Below are 12133 nucleotides of genomic sequence, written 5' to 3'. Positions count from 1 at the left end.
AGGGCTTCCAAAACTATGTTGAATAAAAGTGGAGAGAGTGGACATCCTTGTCTTGTTCCTGATCTTAGAGGAAATGATTTCAGCTTTTCATCTTTAGGCACAATGTTAGCTGTGGGTCTGTCATATATGGCCTTTATTATGTTGAGGTAGTTTCCCTCTATGCCTCTTTCTGGAAAGTTTTTATCATAAATGGGTGTTGAATTTTGTCAAAAGTTTTTTCTGCATCTACTGAGATGATCATATGGATTTTATTCTTCATTTTGTTAATGTGGTGTATCACAATGTTCAATTTGCAGATATTGAAAAATCCTTGCATCCCTGGAATAAATCTCACTTGATCATGGTGTATGATCCTTTTAATGTATTGTTGGATTCACTTTGCTAGTATTTTGTTGAGGATTTTCGCACGTATGTTCATCAGTGATATTGGCCTGTAATTTTCTTTTCTTGTGGTAACTTTGTCTGGTTTTGGTATCAGGGTGATGGTGGACTCATAGAATGAGTTTGGGAGTGTTCCTTCCTCTGAGATTTTTTGGAATAGTTTCAGAAGGATAGGTGTTAACTCTTCTCTAAATGTTTGATAGAATTCACCTCTGAAGCCATCGTTCTTGGACTTTTGTTTGTTGGAAGTTTTTAAATCACAGTTGCAATTTCAGTACCTGTGATTGGTCTGTTCATACTTCCTACTTCTTCCTGGTTCAGTCTTGGGAGATTTACCTTTCTAAGAATTTGTCCATTTCTCCTAGGTTGTCCATTTTATTGGCATATAGTTGCTGGTACTAGTCTCTTATGATCCTTTGTATTTCTGTGGTGTCCATTGTAACTTCTCCTTTTTCATTTCTATTTTATTGATTTGAGCTCTCTCCCTCTTTTTCTTGATGGGTCTGGCTAAAGCTTTATCAATTTTATTTATCTTTTTAAAGAACCAGCTTTTAGTTTCATTGATCTTTTCTATTCTTTTCTTCATTTCTATTTCATTTATTTCTGCTCTGGTCTTTATGATTTCTGTCCTTTTACTAACTTTGGGTTTTGTTTGTTTTTCTTTCTCCAGTTGCTTTACGTGTAAGGTTAGGTTATTTAAGATTTTTCTTCTTTTGTGGGGTACAATTTTATTGCTATAAACTTTCCTCTTAGAACTTCTTTTGCTGTGTCTCATAAGTTTTGGATCATCATGTTTTCATTTTCATTTGTCTCTGGGCATTTTTTTATTTCTTCTTTGATTTTTTCAGTGATCCATTTGTTGTTTGGTAGCATATTGTTTAGCCTCCACCTGTGTTATTTTTTTTTTGTACTTTTTTTCTTGTGGTTGATTTCTAGTCTCAAAGTGTTGTGGTTGGAAAAGATGCTCGATATTATTTCAATTTTCTTAAATCTATGAAGGCGTTTTTATGGCCCAGCATGTGATCTATCCAGGAGAATATTCCATGTGCACTTGAAAAGAATGTGTATTCTGCTGCATTTGGATGGAATGCTCTATAAATATCAATTAAGTCTATCTGTTCTAATGTGTCATTTAAGGCCTGTGTTTCTTTATTGATTTTCTGTCTGGATGATCTGTTCATTGATGAAAGTGGGGTGTTAAAGTCCCCCACTATTGTTTATTTATTTATTCATTTATTTATTTTTTGGCTGCATTGGGTCTTAGTTGCGCTGAGGTTAGTTGCGCTTAGTTCGCTGAGGCATGCGGGGTCTTTTGTTGCGGCGTGCGGGCTTCTCTCTAGTTGTGGCATGCGGGTTTTCTCTTCTCTACTTGTGGTGCACAGGCTCCAGAGCATGTGAGCTCTGTAGTTTGCAGCACACAGGCTCTCTAGTTAAGGCACACTACCTCAGTAGTTGTGGCATGTGGGCTTAGCTGCCCTGCAGCATGTGGGATCCTAGTTCCCCAACCAGGGCTTGAACCTCTGTCCCCTGGATTGGAAGGCAGATTCTTTACTACTGAACCACCAGGGAAGTCCCCCAACCCACTATTATTTTGTTACTGTTGATTTCTCCTTTTATGGCTGTTAGCATTTGCCATATATATTGAGGTGTTCCTATGTTGGGTGCATCTATATTTACAATTGTTATGTCTTCTCTTGGACTGATCCCTTGATCATTATGTAGTGTCCTTCTTTGTCTCTTATAGCAGTCTCTATTTTAAAGTCTATTTTGTCTGATATGAGTATTGCTACTCTAGCTTTCTTTTGATTTCCATTTGCATGGAATATCTCTTTCTATCCCCTCACTTTCAGTCTGTATGTGTCCCTAGATCTGAAGTGGGTCTCTTATAGAATGCATATTTTTGAGTCTTGTTTTCCTATCCATTCAACCAGTCTAAGTTCTCTGGCTGAAGCATTTAATCCATTTATGTTTAAGGTAATTATCGAAATGTATGTTCCTGTTGCCATTTTGTTAATTGTTTTGGATTTACTTTTGTAGGTCTTTTTTCTTCCCTTCTTCTTTTGGTCTCTTCTCTGGTGATTTAAAGACTATCTTTAGTGTTGTGTTTGGATTCCTTTTTCTTTTTTGTTTGTATATCTATTGTAGATTTTTGGTTTGCAGTTATCATCAGGTTTTGATATAGCAGTCTCTATATAAACAAGATTGTTTTAAGTTACTGGTCTCTTAAATTTCAGATGCATTTCCAATATTCTGCACTTGTCCTCTCCTCTTATCATGATTGCTCGTTTTGATATCATATTTGTGTGTGTATGATTTCCTACCTTTACTGTATGTTTGCCTTTAATGGTGAGCTTTTCCACTTGTAATTTTCTTGTTTCTAGTTGTGGCCTTTTCTTTTCTGCCTAGAGAAGTTCCTTTAGCATTGGTTGTAAAGCTGGTTTGGTGGTGCTGAATTCTCTTACCTTTTGCTTGTCTGTAAAGCTTGATTTCTCCATCATATCTGAACAAGAGCCTTGCTGGGTAGAGTTTTCTTGGTTATAGTTTTTTCCCTTTTTCCCTTTAAACCTATATATAGGTTTAACTATATCATGCCACTCTCTTCTGGTCTACAGAGTTTCTGCTGTAGAAACTTATGGGGATCCCCTTGTATGTTATTTGTTGCTTTTTTCTTGTTGCTTTTAATATTTTCCATCTTTCTTTAATTTTTGTCAATTCGATTAATATGTGTCTCACTGTGCTCCTCCTTGGGTTTATCCTGCCTGGGACTCTCTGCACTTCCTGGACTTGGCTGACTGTTTCACATATTAGGGATGTTTTCAGCTATTATCTCTTAAAATAGCTTTTCTGGCCCTTTCTTTCTCTTTTCTCCTTGTGGGACACCTATAATGTTAATGTCTGTGCATTTAATGTTCTCCTAGATGTCTTAAACTGTCCTCATTTCTTTTCATTCTTTTTTTTTAATTATTATTCTGTTCTGTGACAGTGATTTCCACCAGTCTGTCTTGCAGCTCACTAATCCATTTTTTCTGCCTCATTTATTCTGCTATTGATTCCTTCTGGTGTATTTTTCATTGCAGTTATTGTATTGTTCAAATCTGTTTGTTTTTTCTTTATGTCTTCTAGCTCTTTGTTAAACATTTCTTGTATCTTTTTGGTCTACCCCTCCATTCTTTTTCGAGATCTGGCATGATCTTTACTATCATTACTCTGAATTTTTGGGTGGGTATGTTGCCTATCTCCACTTCACTTAGTTGTTCTTCTGAGGTTTTATCTTGTTCTTTCATCTGGAACATATTCCTCTACCATCTCATTTTGTCTAGCTTTCAGTTTGCAGTCTCCATTCTGTAGGCTGTAGGACTGTAGTTCCTCTTGCTTCTGATGTCTGCTCCCTGGTGAATGAATCTGTTCTAAGAGGCTTGGGCAGGTTTCCTTGTGGGAAGGACCAGTGCCTATCCTCTGGTCAATGGAGTTGGGTCTTGTCCCTCTGGTGGTCAGGGCTGTGTCAAGGGGTGTGTTTAGAGGGGGCTGTGGTCTCAGGAAGACGTTAGGCAGCCTGTGTGCTGATCGGTGGGGCTTTGTTCCTGCCCCATTGTTTGTTTGACCTGAGACATCCCAGCACTGGAGCCTATGGGCTGTTGGGTGGTACCAGGACTTGGTGTCAAAATGGCAGCCTCCAGGAGAGCTCATGTCCATGAATATCTCCCAGTACCTCTGCCACCAGTGTCCTTGTCCCCACAGTGAGCCACAGCCTTCCCCACCTCCCCAGAAGACCCTCCAAGGCCAGCTAGTAGGTCTGGCCCAGGTTCCTATGAAGTCATTGCTTTTTTCCCTGGGGTCCTGGTGCACACAAGACCTTGCGTTTGCCCTCCAAGAGTTGAGTTTCTGTTTCCCCCAGTCCTGTGGAGTTGCTGTGATCAAATCCCATTTGCATTCAAAGCCAAATGCTCTTGGGGATCCTCCTCCTGATGCCAGACCCCCAGGCTGGGATGCCTGATGTGGGGCTCAGAACTCTCACTCCTGTGGGAAAACCTCTGTGATTTAATTATTTTCCAGTTTGTGGAAAGTATGGTATTTGATTGTATCACAGATGCACCCCTCCTACTGTCTCATTGTGGCTTTTTTGTCTTTGAAATGAAAGTAGAGTATCTTTTTGGTAGATTCCAGGTTTTTTGTTGATGGTTTTTCAGCAGTTAGTTGTGATTTTGATGTTTTCATGAGAAGAGGTGAGCTTAGGTACTTCTACTCCACCATCTTGCTTCCTCTCTGACAAATTTAGACACCTCTTGATCTAAATTTTGAAACCAAACAAGCTTAACTTTTTATATGCATGTTTTCTAAAAATATCTAATTCAAAACTAACAATTTTTCTCATTTGTGGGATCATCACTTGATTTTATTTTTTTATAAGACAATGGACTCATGATATTAATATTACAACAACCTAACAAGCTTCTTTGTTTTCTTTTATTTTAACCAACCCCCAACCCTTTGCAGATTAGACAGAGAATCGCAAGAATGGATAATTCCAGAGTTAAGTAGTTCTAAAGCCTTTGCTCTTCCACCATGAGCTGCTGGAGCCTCACCTCCTATTTTTTTTTTAACACATTTTTACCCAGGAGGCACACAGGGTAGCTAAGTAAATAACTAAACTTTCTTCCTTTAATCCTTTAGGAGGATTAAAATCTTCATAAAAATTAATGGTACAGATTGACTCTAAAAAATTGTGTTTGTCATATAATGCAGTTACTAACTGACCTGTCCTTTATTTCACAGGTACAACGGAGGAGAAGTCTGAAAGGAAATCTTGTCCCACAGATAAACCTGACTTCTTCTTTCTTCCCAGCTATACCCAAGTGAAGAGAGAAAAATCAGAAGTGGCTGCTGTTGCCTGAGCTGCACTTCAAATGGCAAGGTCTCAGTGATACTCCAGTCTTTATTTCAGGATGAAAGTGAGGGTCTATCAGATATTGTCACCAACCTCTGTATCCTCAGGCCATCCTATTGATGGAAAAGATTACTCAGGGTCTTCAGATGGTCTCATCTCTGAATACCATGCAAGCAGCAACATCCAGTTGGCCAGCTTCTTTCATACATGGAAATCCACTTACTGAATAAGGAATATTTCTTATTTACTGTCAGAAAAATGACTCATAAAGAAACAAATAAAATCAATAGCATAAGTAGATCTAAAATAATATGGTTATCAATGACTTGTTTTCCACCGCCCCCCATTGTTCACCCTAATTTATAACCAGAATTATTATCAGAATGTACGCAGTAAGAGTAAAATTACTTATGTGTCATGCTATGTGCAGTATAAAGAGAATTATTTTTAAAAAGAAAAATGTGCCAGTCAAGCCTCTAGCTATTTGTCTTTTTCATTTAGAGAAATGTCATATGGAAGAAAATGCTCAGAGTTTCTTAGATAAAGTCAGAAGTTATTTGCATTTAGACTATAAATGACTCCAGATAATAGAACTTGAATGGTTATCTGCAGTTGCTGGGGTTCATCTTTTACTGATACCTTTATTAATTGATTCTGATATTTTGATCAAATGATTAATTTCACCATTGGATACTCATGTAAAAAATGAAAGCATCTACATTTGATCAATAATAAATGAGATTTTAAATAAGTCAAAGACATGAGGAAGTATCAAGAATTGAAGCCTGAAGACTGGCTGACCCAAATCATTTTGGGAAAAATATTTGTGGTTCTAAGTAATAAAAGCATTCCTGTGTCAAGGGTTAGTCTACTTTCCCCAAAGCACAAGGCTACATGGGAAGAAAAAACAATGGTCCCTGAACATTTGATACTGCCTTTACATTCTAGGAAGTGTTCTATAATTCTTAAATCCCAACAACTTTGGGAAGCTAAGCAAATTTTTTATTCATATGGATCTTATTCATATGAATAAAAAATTTTACTTTTTTATGTTTATTTATAGACATGTACTAATTTTTATTGTTCATAGGAATCTAATCATTTTTCCTACTGATTTTTTTTCTTTTAACTTTTTTCTTCACTTATTTTAATTACATTCAAAACTAAAGTTCCAACAGAAAATATTGAACATTAAGGTTTTTTAATTTTTTTAAAATAATTTGTATCATTCACTCAAATGAAAGAAGAGACTCCTGCAAAAACAGAATATAGTTATGGGAAATTGGCCCTAAATACCTAAGAAAGCCAGGAGATTTTTTTCCTTTAATTGATGTATAATTGACATATAATATTATATTAGTTTCAGGTGTGCAATAAAATGATTCAACATTAGTATATTTTGTGAAGTGATCTCCAGATTAAGTCTAATTAACATCCATCCCCATATGTAGTTACATTTATTTTTTTCTTGTGATGAGGACTTTTAAGATCTACTCTCTGGGGAGTACATGGGGGAGCAGCTGGAGTGCAGGCACCTGAGGGTTGCTGAGGAATAAAAAAAGCAAACAAAAAGCAGAGATCTACTCTCAGCAACTTTCAAATATACAACACAGTATTATTAATTATAGTCACAGTGTTATACTTTACATCCCAATGACTTATTTATTTTATAACTGGAAGTCTGAAACTTTTAACCTCCTTTATCCATTTTGCCCCAGAATACTCTTTATAAAAAAAAAAATTCTAAAAGTAACAAGAAAATTCAAAGGAGTTTATGAAAATGATCTCATTTCCTGCCTCTCAATCTCAGTTGTAAAAGAAGGCCATTTCATCCCTAGGCATACATTTCCTAGAATGAGACAATATTGAATACCCTGCCATGCACTCAATTCCTTTAATGTGGCATTCAAGGCCCTAAATTAGCATCCCTCTCCTTTTTTGACTGAGGAATTGTCTCAAACCTCTTTTAACAGAAATATACAATTTCTTGACCCTCATAATTAAAAAAAATATTTTGGAATTTTTGTACATTATGTAATAAATGATTGTATTTTAGTCAGTATAATGCTAAGAATAGCAGTATAACTAATTATGTGATTATAATAATTTTAAATGATACACAAAATATGTAGAAAAATTTTGTCTTTTCCCTCACTTATCAAATGAGAGGCCGAGTAAATTAATCATTTAAGAAAAGGCTTGACTTGTTGACAAATAAATAAGAATATTTTATTTTAGCGTGGAGTTAAAATATTTACTAAAACATAAGGTAATGATTTCTGCCTCAGGTGATGGTAGACTATGTAGTTTGGACCAATCACTCCCACTGAAGACAACTAAGAAACAAGGACAAAATAAAGAAATCTCTATGAAGGCATCTGATCACAAATAGGATGGTGAAGCATGAATGTACCAGATTCTAGGGGAGGACTGAGGCTCAACTTTTGAAGCTAATTTTCTCCTGTAAGCATGTGGTGATTCAAGAATGGAAGGTTAAGTGGCTAAGGAGTTGAAGTGATAATTAGGGCTAAAGGGACAGGGAAAGGAATCCAGACCCCATCAAGGTATAATCCCCTCTGGCTTCGGGTTGAGGCTCCAAAAACCTGCATATTAGAAATGAGTGACATAAAGTTAAACAGATCTTCACTGGGACTACAGTTCTGCCTCCAGATATTTTAATCCCTGAAATTGGACTAAGGTAATCCTAAATTGCTAGAGTACCCAGGAGCCTTCAGAAGCAGGAGTACATACTGTGGAGAAAGATGATGTCATCTTAGGCCTTACATTACATCTTTACTATTCCAAATATATACCTATGACTGACACTACAAAAAATGACTAGGTACATGAGGACACAAGACAACAAGAATGACAACTGACAGAAAACAGCAGGTAATAGAAACAACACCTGGGAACTCCAGATATAGACTTTAAAATAACTGTGCTTATTATATTGGAGGAGATAAAACACAAGATTTAGGGCTTCTCTGGTGGCGCAGTGGTTGAGAGTCCACCTGCCGATGCAGGGGACATGGGTTCGTGCCCCGGTCTGGGAGGATCCCACATGCCGCGGAGCGGCTGGGCCCGTGAGCCATGGCCGCTGGGCCTGCGCGTCCGGAGCCTGTGCTCCGCAACGGGAGAGGCCACAACGGTGAAAGGCCCGCGTACCGCAAAAAAAAAAACAAAAACACAAGATTTAGAATTTTAGCAAAGAAATAGAAATTGTTGATAAGAACTAAATGGAAATTCTAGAACCAAAAAACACAATGACAAAAATGAAAAACTCAAAGGATATAACAACAGACTAAGTCAACTAAATAGAAAATTAGTGAGCTGAAAAATATAGGTTACAAGGAATTATCTGTAATGAAGCACTGAGAGATGGAAAGATGAAAAACAAGAGAGGGTAAAAGCAGAATTGAGGTAATATGAAGAATAACAGTAGTACCAGGAGAGAAAAGAATAGGTAGCAGTAATATTCAGTTAGTTTTCAAAACCTGATAAAGCCTCTAACCTACAGAATCAGGAAGAGCCATTGGCCTTAGGCAAAATAAACAATTATTAATTAAAAAATGCAAATCCACACATTTCATAGTAAAATTGCTGAAAATTGAACAAAGAACAAATTATGGAAGCAACAGAAGTAGAAAAAGGACAAAATATCTTCAAAGTAGCACAATTAAAATGACTTCTGCCAACTTCTCCACAGAAAAAAATGGTTGTGAAGTGCCAGAAAACATAGAATGGTATCCTCGAAGTTCTGAAATAAAATGAATGCTAGCTAAGCATTCTCAGTCAAGGGGAAAATAGCTAAAAATCACATAGGATTCTGGACAACAAAAATTGAGGAAATTAATCATAGTAGAAACACATTAAAGAAAGCACTAAAGGATATTATTTAAGAAGATGGAAAATGGATAGGAGTTCAGAGATGGAAAATCGTATACAAGTGGTTAACTTAAATGAACATTAACAGGATAAAGCAATAACAGTAATGTCATAGAGTTTTAAAATACAGATAATTTAAAAATAAACAGGGGTGTGACCAAGATTAGGCCAAGAGGTAGGAAGATCATGAGCTCACCTACTCCCATGGGCAAACCAAAATTACAACTATTTACAGAGACCCTATTGGTGAGAATGATCTGAAGACTAACAAAAGATTTTCCATACCTAAAGATAAATATAAAGAAGGAACCATAACAAAATGGATAGGAAGCGTGAAGATGTGGTATAGTCAAGACCCACATACCTGGATAGACGACCCAAAATCAGAAGGATAATCTCAGCTGCAGAGATTAGAGGTTTGTTCCAAGGAGTGCGGGGCCTGACCCCAACATGGGACTCCCCAGACCAGGAGTTCTGCAACAGATGAGCCCCCCAGAATGTTAGCACTGAAGGCTAGCAGGATGCCTGTATAGGAGAGCCAGAGAGCTGTAAGAAACAGAGATTCTACTCTTAAAGGGCACATGCAAAAATCTCACAGGCTCCAAGTCCCAGGGCAGAGACAGTAATTTGAAAGACTCTTGTGTCAGACCCAATTGCTGATGTTGGACAGACTCCAGGAGAGGTAGGAGGTTATTAGGACTGTCCCTGGGGACCTAGACACTGGTAGAAGTCATTTTGGGGGAGCTCATTCTAACACAAGGACACTGGTGCTGGCAAGTGTCATTTTGGAATCCTCACTGTAGCCTGTTAGTGCTAGGGGCTAACTGAACAACCAGCTGATCAGCACCAGTCCCAGAACCTCCCAGGCCAAGTAGCCAGCTGTGTGGGAACCCAACCTTGACCACCAATGGGCTAGCACCAGTTCCAGGAATGCCTGGGTCCCAAAAGCAGCCGTCCTGGGAAATGGCCCTGCCTACCAATGGATCAGCATCAGCTCTGGAGTACTATAAGCCACAAAACCAGCCATACTGGGACCTGGTCCTAACCACCAGCAGGTGAGCATTGGCCTCAGGACTCCTCAGGTCCCACAGCCACACTCTCCAAGAACAGCTCCACCTACCAGGTAGACAGTACCAGCCCCAGGACTCCTTGGGCCATGAAGCCAGTCATGAAGACTGCCAGCCCGCTGTGTGTGACCAACTGCGTGGGGGCAGCAGTAGTTGGCCCTGTCACTACAGAAGGACCCACTCAGTGCACATAGGGGGAACTGTTAGAACCTATAGCTCTGGTGATCAGAAGGGAGTGTGTTGCAGAGATCCACAGGATGTCTACTACATAAGGCCACTCCTCCAAGATCAGGAAATGTAAACAACCTACCTAATACATAGAAATAAAACCAGAGAATAATAAATGAGGCAACAGAAGAATATGATCCAAATGAAGGAACAAGATAAACTCCAGAAGAACTAAGAAAAGTAGAGGTAAGCAATCTACCTAATAAAGAGTCCAGGTAATGATTATAAAGATACTTAGAGAGTTGGATCAAGATGGTGGAGTAGGAGATGTGGAGCTCATGTCCCCCTGCAAACATATCAAAATACATCTACATGTAGAATAATTCTCATGGAAAACTAACTGGAGACTGGCAGAAGAATTCTTATACAACCATAGCTGCAAGAAAGATTTCCACATAACTGGATAGGATGGAAAAAAAGGCATAAGGTCAGGTCCTCTGAATCTAGGAGGAATCTAAAAGGAAGAAATGGTCCACACAGGTGGACCCTCACCCTAGGGAGTGAGCAGATTGAGCCACAGACTGGGTATCCCAGTCCTGAGGTCCTACACAGAGGAGACAAGCCCACTTGGCTACTGAGAGAACTGCTGGGACAGATAGAAGGGCTGGAGAAGCCTAGACTCTACTTGCAAAGAGTGCATGCATGCTAGCTTGCCAACAGTCAGGGTAGAGAAAGTTCTGCATTGGTTGCTGTCACCTCATCGTAGTCCCCAAAATCCAAATGGGGTGAACACCTGGCCCTGCTCACTCCACACCACAGCCTGGTGCATGATTTGGGCTAGCTTAGCCCTGTGAAAAGACTTGGTCTAGCTACACAGAGACATCCCAGGGGGGCTGGGGTATGGTCCAGGTGGGGCTGCAGTGGTCTTTGTCAGTGCTTACTTGGGCGATACCTCAGGAACCTTCTTGAGCTGAGAGAGAGCCTGGGCCTAACCCACACCATGCCACAGCTTAGCCCTAGATCTGGGGCATACAGGTCCTGGGAGAAGACTGCCACAGAGGCAGCCCAGATCTATGGTGTCAGTTCAGCCACCTTAATTTCTGCAGCCACAACACCCCAACCCCCACCCCCAGCCTAGTAAACACTCCAGCCCCACCCATTCCATGCCAAAGCCTTGTACTAGATCTAGAATTAACACAACAGAGGAAAGGAAACCGAACTTGGGCTGCATCTAAGCAGGACCATGGATGCCTACACAGGTGATGCATCAGTGCTTTGTGAGCACATGGGCTTACTTTGCTTCAGAACTTTCCTCCTGGGGCAGGGCAAGCACTCAAGAGGAATGGAGTCTGATCAAGCCCAACTCTCAGGGCTTACACTCCAACAACATCTACTTCAACTCCCCACCCCTGACAGGGTAGTTACAGACAAAGAGCAGAGAGGAAGTCCCGCCTCACACCCTACACAGGCTTTAGATACTCCAACACCAACCACACCCTCTTGATGGGGGTGGGGCAGCATACCCTGAGGAAAGATGTAGCTGGTGTCCATATCAAAACTAGCTCTTTTACCAAAGACAACGGACAGACACAGTCTACAGATGAATGCTCCCAAAAGAAAACCCCTTCAAAACCACAGTAGATAACTGTTTCCCCTAAATTCATAGAGACAGAGAAAGTTAAGTAAAATGAAAAGGGTTCCAAACAAGATGAACTGACCAACAGACCCACACCACAACATATCA

General features: G+C 39.4%; 1 protein-coding gene across 1 annotated transcript in view; it reads left to right on the top strand.

The window, feature by feature from the left end:
- The window catches only part of WDR64 (WD repeat domain 64), a 152920-nt gene extending 147404 nt beyond the window's left edge, over positions 1 to 5516 (top strand). The window contains exon 27 of the mRNA XM_027122460.1: positions 5155 to 5516. Within this exon, the coding sequence (XP_026978261.1) occupies positions 5155 to 5238 (84 nt within the window). The 3' untranslated portion in view covers positions 5239 to 5516. The remainder of the gene's footprint in view (positions 1 to 5154) is intronic.
- Positions 5517 to 12133: the final 6617 nt, after the last annotated feature.

This window comes from Aethalodelphis obliquidens, unplaced genomic scaffold (assembly GCF_003676395.1).
Source record: "Aethalodelphis obliquidens isolate GAN/ISIS:26980383/991018 unplaced genomic scaffold, ASM367639v1 scaffold24, whole genome shotgun sequence".
Classification (NCBI taxonomy): domain Eukaryota; kingdom Metazoa; phylum Chordata; class Mammalia; order Artiodactyla; family Delphinidae; genus Aethalodelphis; species Aethalodelphis obliquidens.
The sequence above is the reverse complement of the archived record's forward strand: the minus strand, read 5'-3'. Positions and strand labels throughout refer to the sequence as shown.